At 27.8% G+C, this 12,796-nt stretch overlaps 1 protein-coding gene across 2 annotated transcripts in view; it reads left to right on the top strand.

The window, feature by feature from the left end:
• Nucleotides 1-12,567, top strand: part of LOC126905728 (probable inactive serine/threonine-protein kinase DDB_G0274821) — a 45,944-nt gene extending 33,377 nt beyond the window's left edge. Inside the window, exons 3-6 of one of the 2 annotated variants that reach the window (XM_050685720.1) lie at nt 8,784-9,080; nt 9,512-9,983; nt 10,054-10,420; nt 10,481-12,567. In XM_050685720.1, coding sequence (XP_050541677.1) covers nt 8,897-9,080; nt 9,512-9,983; nt 10,054-10,420; nt 10,481-10,954 — 1,497 coding nt within the window. In that variant the 5' untranslated portion in view covers nt 8,784-8,896 and the 3' untranslated portion in view covers nt 10,955-12,567. The remainder of the gene's footprint in view (nt 1-8,783; nt 9,081-9,511; nt 9,984-10,053; nt 10,421-10,480) is intronic. The other variant, XM_050685719.1, reaches the window with a different exon arrangement.
• The last annotated feature ends 229 nt before the right edge of the window (nt 12,568-12,796 follow it).

Below are 12,796 nucleotides of genomic sequence, written 5' to 3'. Positions count from 1 at the left end.
AAAGGGTGGCCGGACCCAAATAATTAAAAAAAAAGCGAAGGAGAAAAAGAAGAATGTTAAAACATATATCAAAATAACATTATACAGAACATGATTATTGAAAATGATTTAGGCATAGAGCTATGAAAAAAATTACAATTAGAAAATTTGTTACAATTTATTAACATTTTATTATAATTAAAGGTTTGGGAATAGTGTGATAGGTCAAACGAAACTATGAACCAGAAGTGTAACTCATATACATGTACATTAATTTGTTCTAATAATTCCAGACAGTCAATAAGGTAATTCATACATTTACAAATATAACTACATCAATCAATTTCCTCTGTTTAAAGAGAAAATACTAACTTAATATTTAAAATACTGCTTCAATAACAATATTTTTACTTAATATGAAAGCTACACAGTTAACAAATCGAGTTTGTACACATTCTAATTTCATTATCCAGCAGTAAGGAAGTATATACTGAAGTATAGAGCAAACTAATGAGCAGTACAGAAACTTTAAATAATTTATGTTTTTAAGTTTGTAGCTATTATGTTTTAAAAATCAAGAAGTTTTAATAACGTTAAATAAATTTGATCAATATGTGCAGAAAAGCATAACTTACTCCAAAAAAGTAGCCCTAAGTCTTTAATTTTAAGTGTGCATTTAAATTGATTATTATTTAATGAGTAATAATATCTAAAAGGTGATTTACTACGCATAAAAATAATATACTTGCACTTATTTTCATTTAACTTATGTTATCCATTGTATAATTTATTCTACTTGTACAACAGGGCGTGTATATAATGCGTTTCAAGTGAATTTAATAGAATGCATATATGATATATATAAAGCCATAGCTATCTCGTTCTACAAAAAAATGTTTGCACTTAATATTCATAAACTATATGCACAATATAAATATATCTTATGAAAAAATAATATGTAGATTATACTTCCAATTAGGTGGCTCTCTATATCTACATAATTAGATTTTTAACAAATTGACGTAGCAGTTAGTACATTAAATATTTATTTAATTTAAGTGGAAATACACCGAGTATAACAATCGTACCACATCGAAAGCAATATCTTTCTATAGTTAATATACAAAGCTGCACAATCTTATTAATTATATTATAAAATATTGCATTTTCTAAACAATCCATGAACTACTTATACAAGTATTTTCGTGTATTTTCGATCTATTAAAGTAATTTTGTAAAATTCTTCAAGTGAATAATTTTTTAAATATATTTTTAATTTTAGATAATACTACGTACAATTCTTATTCTAAGAATAATTTTTTTATTATGTTTGTGTTAATTTTGTAATTTAAGATTTGCAAAAATATTTATTTCACAATATAACAATATAAAAGTATATTTATCTTGATGCTTCTTTAATTTTATATTATTTTGAAAACATATTATATTTCTTATAATCTTTTGAAATTCAAATATAATTATAATATTCATAAATTGTAGAACTAAAACGTGATATTTTAAAGCCTAAAATAAGCACTTGAAAATACTGTTTTTAGTGTAATATTATAAACCAAAATGGCAAAAAAAATATTAAATGTGAAAAAAATGTATTTTATTCTATTAAAATACTATTTTTTAGTAACTATGAAGTATAATAGTATTTTTGAAAGACATTTAATGGCTTCTTTACATTTAGAGCATTTCTATGGTTTTATTAATTTTTGTATATTACTATGGCTTATTAAGTTTCCAAGTACAATCAAAATATTAAACAATTTTAAATAACAATATTGAAAAAAAACTATTTTAAACTGTCATAAGTTCTACAAGAAAATTAACAAATTGAATTAAAACCATTTTGATTTAAAACAAATTTATAACTCACGTAGGTATTTTTAGAACTTTCCTAAGAAAAATTTGTTAATATTGGAAGTTATGAGCCTTGGTAATTACATTATCGTGTTATAAATCGTTTTATCGATCTAGTTAATCATAATTACTGTTGGTAAAATAAAATTACCTTGTAGATAAAAATAAAAAATATATATTTATATTTGAAAGATTATTTTATAAGTAAGTACTAATTAAAAATGCGAAATATCTTCTTTTGTAAGCACCCACTCGCAAAATGTATATTATTTTCTAATGAATATATGTTTGCCTAAAACCTTTCAACCCATTTCCATTAAAATATATTTTAATAATTTGAAAGGTAATCGTACTACTAGATGTAAATTCAGATCCTAATTTGGTATTTTGTAACTCAGTTCCTATTAAAATAAGAAAATTTCCGTTGTACATAAGTCTACATACATTATTAGCGAAAAATAATATAATTATTCTAGACTGGATACATAAAATTAACGTTGATCAACTATAGAATGACGCACATACGAAATTTAGTCTACTTTTTATACTTTACCATATATAAAATATACACATTTTTTTGTACGTGTGGATATAGAGCAAAACTATACTCGAGGCAAAACAAACAGGTTTTAAGCACGAGACCGAACACACATGCGTGCGAGTCGCTTTCGGTTGAAATATTAATATACAAATATACATAGATGTATTATATTTCTTGTATGTTGGCAACCTTGCAGTCAATTTTTTATTTTCAAACTTCACGTGTGATGAAAGAGAAAATATAATAAATTTTATTACTCATTCGGCAGTTATCTCAATAAATTATTCTGATTGTATTTTAATGTGCTACCGCCAATATCTTTTAGAAAACTATCGGTAAACATCTTAGACATTTTTTGCCATTTAAAATGCGATCACCAGAATAAAAATCAAATAATATTAAATTAATAATTTTTTTGTATCATATCTAGCAGAAAAACTTAGATGAACTGCAAATACATAAAAACTAAAATCATTTTCATACACATAGTCCGACTGGCAGAAAAATCGTCTCTGCTATTACAGTTCACTTCGTTTGCTACTAGAAACTCCGTATATATTTTTGGTATATTTAAATTCGAGGAAATTGTCGAGTCTCTCAGATCCATCGCTGTTCAGAGGTAATCTGAAAATTAAACTTCAGAGAAAATGTTTCCTTGTCTTACATTCTATAACAATATCCTTTCAGTGTTTTCCAAGCTTTATCGCTAACATGGATGCGTCCATAAAAAACAATAAAATGAAGAATGTAAGCACATACGTCAACATTTCCGCAACTCAATCATCGGACGCAACGACGCAACGTTTAATTGTTATTTATTTATTTTACTCTTCTTGGCTAATTGTAAACGCATTGTAACTGAAAGGCAGGTCAACTTTGCGCTAACAATTATAATTATTCTTGTTATGCTGTGCACATGGACAATGATAAAATCTTATCGCGTCGTTATTAATAATACTAATATTCAAGAATGTGGCTTTTCTGTAGATTATTTTTAGAAAGCGTCAGTGACTCTTTGCTCTAAGAATGTTTAAAGCAAAACGAACTTTATCAAACGGCCTTAAGAAATTCCAATCTAAACACTGTATTATACTACTTAAAAAACATTCTTTTAAAAATAACTTTCTTAGTATCCTAAAATGTTCCATTTTCATAACGAAATTTGCAAAAACTTAAATAATTCTTCAATTTGTTTACTACAGTTTACCTATAAATCATAGTAACCGTTAAGAGTAAAAATTAAAACAACGCCCGAGGATTTTAACATACCATACAATAATATATATATATTTTTTTTTTACTATAAAATCTATTGCAAATAATATAATCATATTTCCAGGCCACGCCTCATAACTGAACGCTGACGCATTGTACCTACGGACTATACTTGTTTTATTGTTTTTTTTTTTTGTAATCCTAATACGTTGAATCATTTCCCACGAAACGATCCCTATCTGACTATTGCGGTATGTGTTCAAGTCGAACTTGTTGCTTGTCACCAACATTTGCGCAATTATATCAGAACCTTTCCACCAAACTCACTCGAAACGTTAATCGTCTCAAGAGGTTTACTGGATTGTTATGCAATTACGTATGGACCGATGACTAACTCTATTTAATACTGATATGTATCACTCTATCTAAAGATGTCAATGAGTTGACTTTCTATGAAATACTGAAATGTAGTCCATTTAAATAAAAAGATAACTGTACCATCGCTACATTAATCCATTTATGCGTGATAAAAACACGGATGAATATTTTTTAAGATTATACTTAACTAATAATTTTATCATATCATATTACGATAACTAAAATTTAAATGAATGTGAATAATTTTTGAAAACCAAAAAGGTTTAATCGGCTACCTAAAAATGTACATATCCTTATAATAATTGAGTGCATTAATACCATTCCCATTCATGTAAAGATAGATATCTAACTATGAATTAGGATGGACTAAATCTGGGACGTCAAACGTACCTAAAATTCTATGTTATCAATTTGATCCCTGAGGTATAGTCTTTCTGGTCTCAATTTCTCAGCATCCAAATAAGACTTAAGAAACTCTTTCGACTTCATCCCGTTCTATTTAGATGTACATCCATACTAAAAAAAAATAAATTAAAATGACATCCATGAACCTAAAGATCTTATTTTTCTCGCAAATTCAATTTAATATTTCTATGTTAACTTTACCTAATTATTACAATACTTGTAAAGAGAAACAACGAGTAAAAATTAAATAGTCTACCAAATGTTTCCGGTATATTAAAATCTTAATTAATTGCTCTGAAACGTTCTAAAGTAAAGATTTAACCATACATAGGGCTGAACACGATGCTAACCAAGTACTACTGGCAACGTTCATTAACCGTGGCGGCTTCCAAAAAGAAAATTCTCGATTGAAAACACTGATTAACTAAAAAACGCTACCGTGTACGTGGTACGAGTCAGTATATCCATACGTACTAATGTATTAGTGTGCGTGTGTATTTAAGTAAAAAGCCGTCGTAGCAGGACCGAAGTAGGTTACCATGGCCTCAGGTTGTTCGTGTGTTGGTGGTGAGTGCACGTCCTGTATATGTTTCCAAGTACCTCGTGCATATGTCTGTGTATAACTCACTGTTTTAATATTTAACGATGTTTATTTCGAAATGCGGATGAACTATAGACCAGATAAAATTATTGTTAAAAAAGAATATCATTACAGTGGTGAATACAATGAAACTTGATAGACTATCCTAACAAACCTTTTATGATAAAATAAAATTGGCAAACTGGAAACGAAATACAATTTATGGTTCAGTGTTTAAATTTTTGTTAGTATTTTTAGTTTTTTAAATTATGCGACCTTTTTTTGAATAAATATTTTTTTGGTAGCGTCTTCTTATATTAAAGAATTGCCGACTTAAACGATTAAATTTTCCTAACCCCCTCACAGGACGATACTGACATAAAGTATACATAATTTTTAAGTAATTTATATAGAGTGAAATCTCTTACAAACTTCTTAAAAATAATTTAATGTAGCAATATTTTTATAGTATAACGAAACTTTAGCTCAATAGAATGACCCCTGATCAAAAAATATTTTTATACCCAGTTTTTTAAACCCATCTAATACTTATTTCTATCCAACTTAAACCTTTCCATAACAGAAAATAATTTAGCCCCAGCCTTTCCGATGACTGAAGACTTCACTGTATTACGTATGATAAAATTTAATGTAATAAAATACATGATTCGTTATAACATATCATTTACATATAATTCTTGAGTTAATGAAAAACAACACACGTGAACACATAACTAATAAAAAATGAGTAGAATTTTATTTGAAATATTTTTAAACAACAGTTTCAATATTAGACACTAATAATAAAAGAATTTGTTTAATATTTTTTAAATATAATATTTATTATTAATTTAATGTTTATACATGGTATAACAATGTTGCCAATAGCATCACTAATAAAATGAAAAAAAGCATGTGTTCAATTTTATCTCTTAAAACGATCAATCTGAAATTTTGATTACCTTATACTTTGTCTTAATACGTTATTTTAAAATAAATGAAATTTTTTAAATAACGTTATATTACAATTACTAATGCAATATTTTAATGTTTAATTTTTTTTACGTTTTTAGTATAATTAAATTTTAATTATATATTTTTTTATATGACGATATTTTACGTTATTTGAGACCTTTTTTTTTGAATTTTTTATATTTTTGCCATTTTAATGTTATAGCCATAACTTATTGTAACATTTTTAGGCTTTGCTATGCACTAACACAAAATCTCTAAAGCTTACTCATGAATGACATAACAGCCGGTCGTTAATTCTGATGTATTGACGAGTATTATAGGTTAAACTTGTTATCAATTTATAGTACAACCGGTAGACGATACGTCATTATGCAATTACTGTAAAACCGTATCCACCTACGATATAATACGTCTACTTTTTTACTCATTAACCAAATTTCACGTCTGGGCTAATAACCTTCGTTTATTGTGTTACTGTCGATCACCAGTGAAACTTAAAGAAATATCACAGTCTTTAGAGATAATTATCAGAGGGTTTTTTTAATACTATATGCGTTTATATATTTTATGGATAATTAAGCATTGTATTAATTAGAAAATATGTTACTCAGACGAAAAAGTTGCACACAAAGTAAAATTATGTCACTCTATTTTGAAAATTTAAATTTAACTATAGTACTACCTTGTCAAAATTTAATATTCATTATATATATGTATAAACATCTAACGGATGTTAGATCCGAATACGTAATTAGCTGCTAGGAATTTACATTTATTTCTCACAGCCTCGTCCCACAAGACAGTTAATGATAATTAGTAAATTTACGTTGAAACTTTTTGTATAATTTTGTAGCTATTGTCTATAATAAAGTATTTACACCGAAAGCAAAACTGACAGATTGTAAATTAAACGCTACTATTTTTTTATTGTACAAAAGAGTTCTTGTAACCTACCTAAACACAAAAATACTTCGTCTACCGCTGAGAAACTATCTCATCGGAAGAATATGTGAACTCTGAATTGACCATTAACCGTTTTTCAGATTGATTAATAATATTAACTGGTTTAATAAACTATGCATAATATATTTAATACTTCTAGAAATAAGTAGTGATAGATGGCCTGAATATTTTTTGAAGCTTGTAGAACAAAGTGTTGTGTAACGTATACACAATTTAATTAATCATTGATATCAATTAAGGTCTAGATTAATTTCAGTTTGCAAAATTATTGATTTAAGGCGGCCAACAATTCCACTAAACAGGATATTCTATCTACATAATGATGAATGACAATTTTAGTGCATTGCTATTACATCGGAATCTTTATTTGTTCGGTTGGACACAGTTGAATACAGTTCGTTAATGAGAGGTTGTTTGAAAAAATGAGGTGTACAAGATGATTAAAATATATGTCAGATCGTTTGAAATGCATAAACTCAATGAATACGGCATACAACCGTCATTTCAAAATACAAGACTGAGAAAAGTTTAACCCCTCATGACAGTTTTTGACCTATCCTAAAGTTAAAATATAGCTCCAATATATAAAATATATAGCTAATTATAGCAAAATATAGCTAGTTAATTCGTAGCTACATAATTATTTTTATGTCTAATGACTTACAAAATCTTAAATTAGTTGATTTATTAGTTATAAGAACTAGATTTTTTTTTTTAATTCTTTAAGAGAGTAACTAATATTTTTTTAAATAGTATCCAAATGAATTAAAGATAAATATAAAAAAAATTTGTCTTCTGCAAAACAATAATAATTTAATTATATATAAAACCCGAGGAGTAGGTTGAGTTGGTTAAAAGTATTTTGAGAGCATTTAGTTGTAAAAAAATAAGGTAGTCCTCCGCCCTGCAAAAATCTATGAACATCACTAGGCATTCCGTACGATTAATATAAATATAATATATACATTATATTCTACTAAATAAATTATCTGAAACGAAATGTGAAAGTATTATTTTTCAACGATTTTAATGAGTGAAAAGTACTTGATCACTCAATAATTAGAAATATACGCTTTCGTGTTTAAGTTTCAACGCGGTTTTGGAGATCTGATATACTAATTAACTATCTTTAAATAAACATTTATGCGAAGATTCATTAGTTTAGAAAACTTAAATTTAAAATACGTTTTATTTATTTAAGTATTTATTATTGTAAACAATTTATTGCATTCTGAGATTTGATTTCGTACTCCATTTTACATAATTATTTGATCAACAACTTGTTAAATATTTTTTATAAGTTGATTTAAATATTTTCGATCAATAATTAAACATTTATAGGTTAATAGTGTTTTTATCTAATTTGTATGGACTTTTAATCGCATAATATTGTAAAAAGTTAGTCTTGTAGTATTAAAAAAAATTACCAAAACATCATCAAGTATCTTGTGACTTATAATATATACGTAATTGTTATTTCTGTTCTAAGTATACATTTTGTAAAGTATTTTGAATTTACATTTAGTTTGAACCTAAACTATTTTTTCACTTTTCATACTGAATACTTATATGAATTACTCTTATAAGAATGTGATGTATGCTACACAATATCATTGTTATAGGTGTAATTCACGAATACAAAAGGTAAATAAGTTAATGTGATCCTCCTAATTACGGTCCCTTCAGCGATTCTTTTAATACTGTTCACAAATCATCTACATTACCTGTTCTTGAGTTTTGCGTGCTAATTATATTATTGTATAATAATAGCGCTCTATATAATTGTACTTTATGTGTGTACGCAAATTTCCCATTCCTAACCCCCGTACTGTTGTTTATTATAATATTTATCTAATGCAAATTTTTCTTTTATTGCAGGTAGAACTATTACTTCAGTCGCATTTCAGTAGTGATTATCATTGGTGTCACTAAAAATGTAAATGGTGTACTTCTCAAATAGTGTTTAAAATTAAACTCAATTGCAAAATATTATGGACGTAGCGTCCAGTGATTACTTAAAGACTGCGCTTTATTCGGGCGACAATGGGTCAGACGCGAACAACCGTGATAGTCTTAGACTTATGGAGCTTGGACTACATCTAGAGTCTCTTCACGATGGATCACACAGGCTAAACACATCCGTGGATCATTTGTTGAACGACCCCACTCTTTCAGGTATTTGAAAATGTTAAATTTTTTATCATAAATCTGAATATTTTTTCAAAAAATCCGACAAGTATAAAATATGAGTATTGAAATTATTAATAATTTATAGAAAAAAAGATTTTTTTAATATGATAACTTGATTTTTTTTGAAAAATTAGTTTTTTCATTTTAAATATTATTTATTTACATTAACTGCTATTAGTTTTTTTTAATTGTCGGGTTTTCAAAAAAATTAATGAAATTAACGCATCAGATTTTGAAAAAAAAAAAAAGCACCAAGATTAGGATAATTTAAAAGTCATAATTACACTTTCAAATAAAATTATAAGCATTTTTTATTTTTATTCTCGTGTCAAGTTTACAAAATCAATTTGTTTGTGGGTTTATTTTTAAGATAGCGAATTTAGCAAATTTATTTTATCATAATTTATTTGACACAGAGAGAAACAATAACGAATTCACTTTCGCCAACAACAACAATAATAATAATAACAACAATAACAATAACAACAACGGGTTCGAAGCTATTATGGGCGGTGAACACGGTTTTGATTTGGATTGTGCGCCAACATCGTTCCAAGATAAATCAGACATTGCTGATCAATGGCGAACGCTGAACACGGACGGTGCTATCTATACTGTTGAAGTGGTCAATAATGCAGACGGAGGTGCCAGTGAATCACTTTGGTGTATACCGGCACTCACTGAACACCACCAGGGTGGTAGTGCAGTCACTAACTTTGACGAAGCTTTGCTGTCGATGAACGGCGGGGATCCAGTCGATCAATCTTGTAGGTACATTAAACAAGAACATGCAGATTACGTTGTCAAACAAGAGTCTGTAGAGTACACCGGCGATGAACTTCTTCGAAACGCCTTATTAGGTAAAACTAATCATAACCATCATCAAAGGTAAATAAAAATCTATCCTATACAACGTAATTTATCAGTGTAATTTTAAAGTAAATGAATTTATAAACAGGTATATCGACAAGGATATCAAACCATCAGTTTCAACAGCTTCGGATAGCCAAAACTCGTCACCCGTACCAACTTCTATTCCGGATGTTTCGTACCCGTCAACGTCCACAGTAGACATGCAAGACGTGTTAAGCACGACCAACAATAGCAGTGGCATAAATGGTAATACTATAGTGATGATAGATGATGATATGCCGTCCATGTCATTACTGGTAGCCGGCGACGGTAGTTCTTCGCAAAACGTCGATGATCTCCTCTTGCCAGACTTTGACTTTCAATACATTGAAGCACTTGACAGCGATATGTCTCCTTCGTTCCAACAGTACTGTCCCAACAGTAGTCAGGGATTCGTATCATTCATTACAGAGGTGAGTTTATTATTTATTAAAATATTTATTTTGTATCATTTGAATTTTTATTTTCTGTAGGTGGCAAATATCTCACAAATCCCAACAACAGTGGTTCTAGACCCCAGAGAACCCGAACAAGTATCCACATCTTCATCACCTCCAGTAAGCAGGCCACCAGCTAAAAAGTATAACCGCCGGTCTCAACTTGCCAACGGTAAAACAAAGTTGGGCTCATCGGCAATAGCAGTGTCTTCGGCGACATCATCTGCCAATTCTGTAGATGATCAGTCCACTAATCCACCCGCCAAAAAAGAAAGATCATTGCATCATTGTCACATTTGTAGCAAAGGCTTTAAAGATAAATACTCGGTGAACGTTCACATTCGAACTCACACGGGAGAGAAACCTTTTATGTGTACGGTGTGTGGAAAAAGTTTCAGACAAAAAGCCCATTTAGCAAAGCATCAACACACACATACGACGCCAGCTAAGCCACAGCCACTATCGATTACTCAAGCAACCATTAAAGGTCGACGATCCACGTCTAGATAGCCCTCTGGTTTACTTAGTTTTCATATAATGTTTGATCTTAGCCAGATACTATAAGGGTTCTGGTTTTGTTCAGAGATAAAGTACCACCGTCTAGTACATCCTCAACTCCCAAATGTTCTCTCTTCTGAGAATAGAAATACGGGTATTATTACTTGTGTCAAGTGAACCATTTAGTTTGTTGTCACAGTTTATACCCACACAACGCTTTTTGCGTTTTAGCAAAAATTTAATCAAGATATCGTTTTCTTCTTGACCTAGAAAGACGGTTTGTTTTAATGTGATTATTAATAAGTTAACCTCATTTATGAAGTAATAATAACTGTAAACGTCCCTCGAATCAAAATATAAATAGTAATTTATAACGATATTATTAGTTATAAATTTTAGTATGACGATAGTTATAATTATACAGAGTGTTCAGTAAGTAAGGAAACATGTCAATTGTTACAAACAATGAGAGCAGTAGAGACCCGTTTCCTTACTTACTGAACACCTTATATAATTTTGTGTATATTATTAATCTTAGGTATGTAAAATATAAATTATCAAAATATAATTTCATCATAACATGTTAAAAATTGATTTACAATATAAAATGTACGTATAATTTATGTAAGTATGTTATAAACTCAAATGAAAATTAATTTAACTATCATCTGCTATCGTGTACTATTGTGTTCTAAGGCCTGTGATAGACAACGATAAGTACATAACTGAATTCTAATGTATTATATACTGAAAATAAATTTTCAGTATTAAAAAGGCCTTCTTTGTATAAAAAAAAAATACGAAATTAATTACTTAAATTTTGTTGTTATATGTATTTTAGTTTAATTCGAATGTATTTTATGTGTTGGGTGTTCCTATGAAGACTACCATGACACCAACTCTACTTAAATAATTATTACTTGAACATATTGTACTTTACTTAAATTTAAAATAATAAGTTTAATTATTTGTTTGTGTGCTTTATTTAAAAATGTATAAAGCCAATGCGATGTAAAAGTAATGCTAAACAAATTTAATTTGATATGCTCAGATGTATCAAGATAATTTGGCTGAGATATTTTGTTTCGTTAAACTATAATAGAATTTTAAAATAATTTTTGCAATACATTAAGCCTTGTTAAGTTATATAATTAATATTAATTAGTGACTTGACTTGGTTTATATTAGTTCATTAATTTAAAAACTTTAAATACAATAGAATTGAAATAGTGTAATATTAATCTTACCTTTTTTTTTTTTGTGCCATAAGCCATAACATTAAACATGACAAAAAATAGTTTTTACATCAATAAAATTATGCCAAATTAATTTTAAATTAAAGATAGATGTACTACTTAAAAGCTATTTTAATTAATTTTTTATAGTAAAACGAATCATTTTTAAATTATTAATTTTTTATGTAATCGCACGTGACACTAAATGTTAAAAAAATTGAAAATATACATTCCTGCAATAAAATTTGACTGTGATTTATAAAATGTATCTTTATATTATTTTTTCTCATTAAATTTTAAATATTAATATTTTAATATTTTATTATACATATTGTACGTTAATAGTTAATTATGTTAGTATACAATAAGAATATATGTCTATTTTCAAAATCGCCTTCGTGGTAATAATTTACAACGATTATTTAATTGTTTAAACTTTACTTATATAGTAAAATGTACATCAATATAATAGTTATTATATATTTGTATTTTAAATACCTACTCAGTAATTGTTTAAGAATTTTTATATTGTTTGTAATTGTTTTGTAAGATTAATGAACATTATTTATTCCTAATTGGTATATTTATTAATATGTGTCAACCCTACTGATCAATTATA

The sequence above is a fragment of the Daktulosphaira vitifoliae genome, unplaced genomic scaffold (genome assembly GCF_025091365.1).
Source record: "Daktulosphaira vitifoliae isolate Bord-2020 unplaced genomic scaffold, ASM2509136v1 Scaffold_4, whole genome shotgun sequence".
Classification (NCBI taxonomy): domain Eukaryota; kingdom Metazoa; phylum Arthropoda; class Insecta; order Hemiptera; family Phylloxeridae; genus Daktulosphaira; species Daktulosphaira vitifoliae.
The sequence above is the reverse complement of the archived record's forward strand: the minus strand, read 5'-3'. Positions and strand labels throughout refer to the sequence as shown.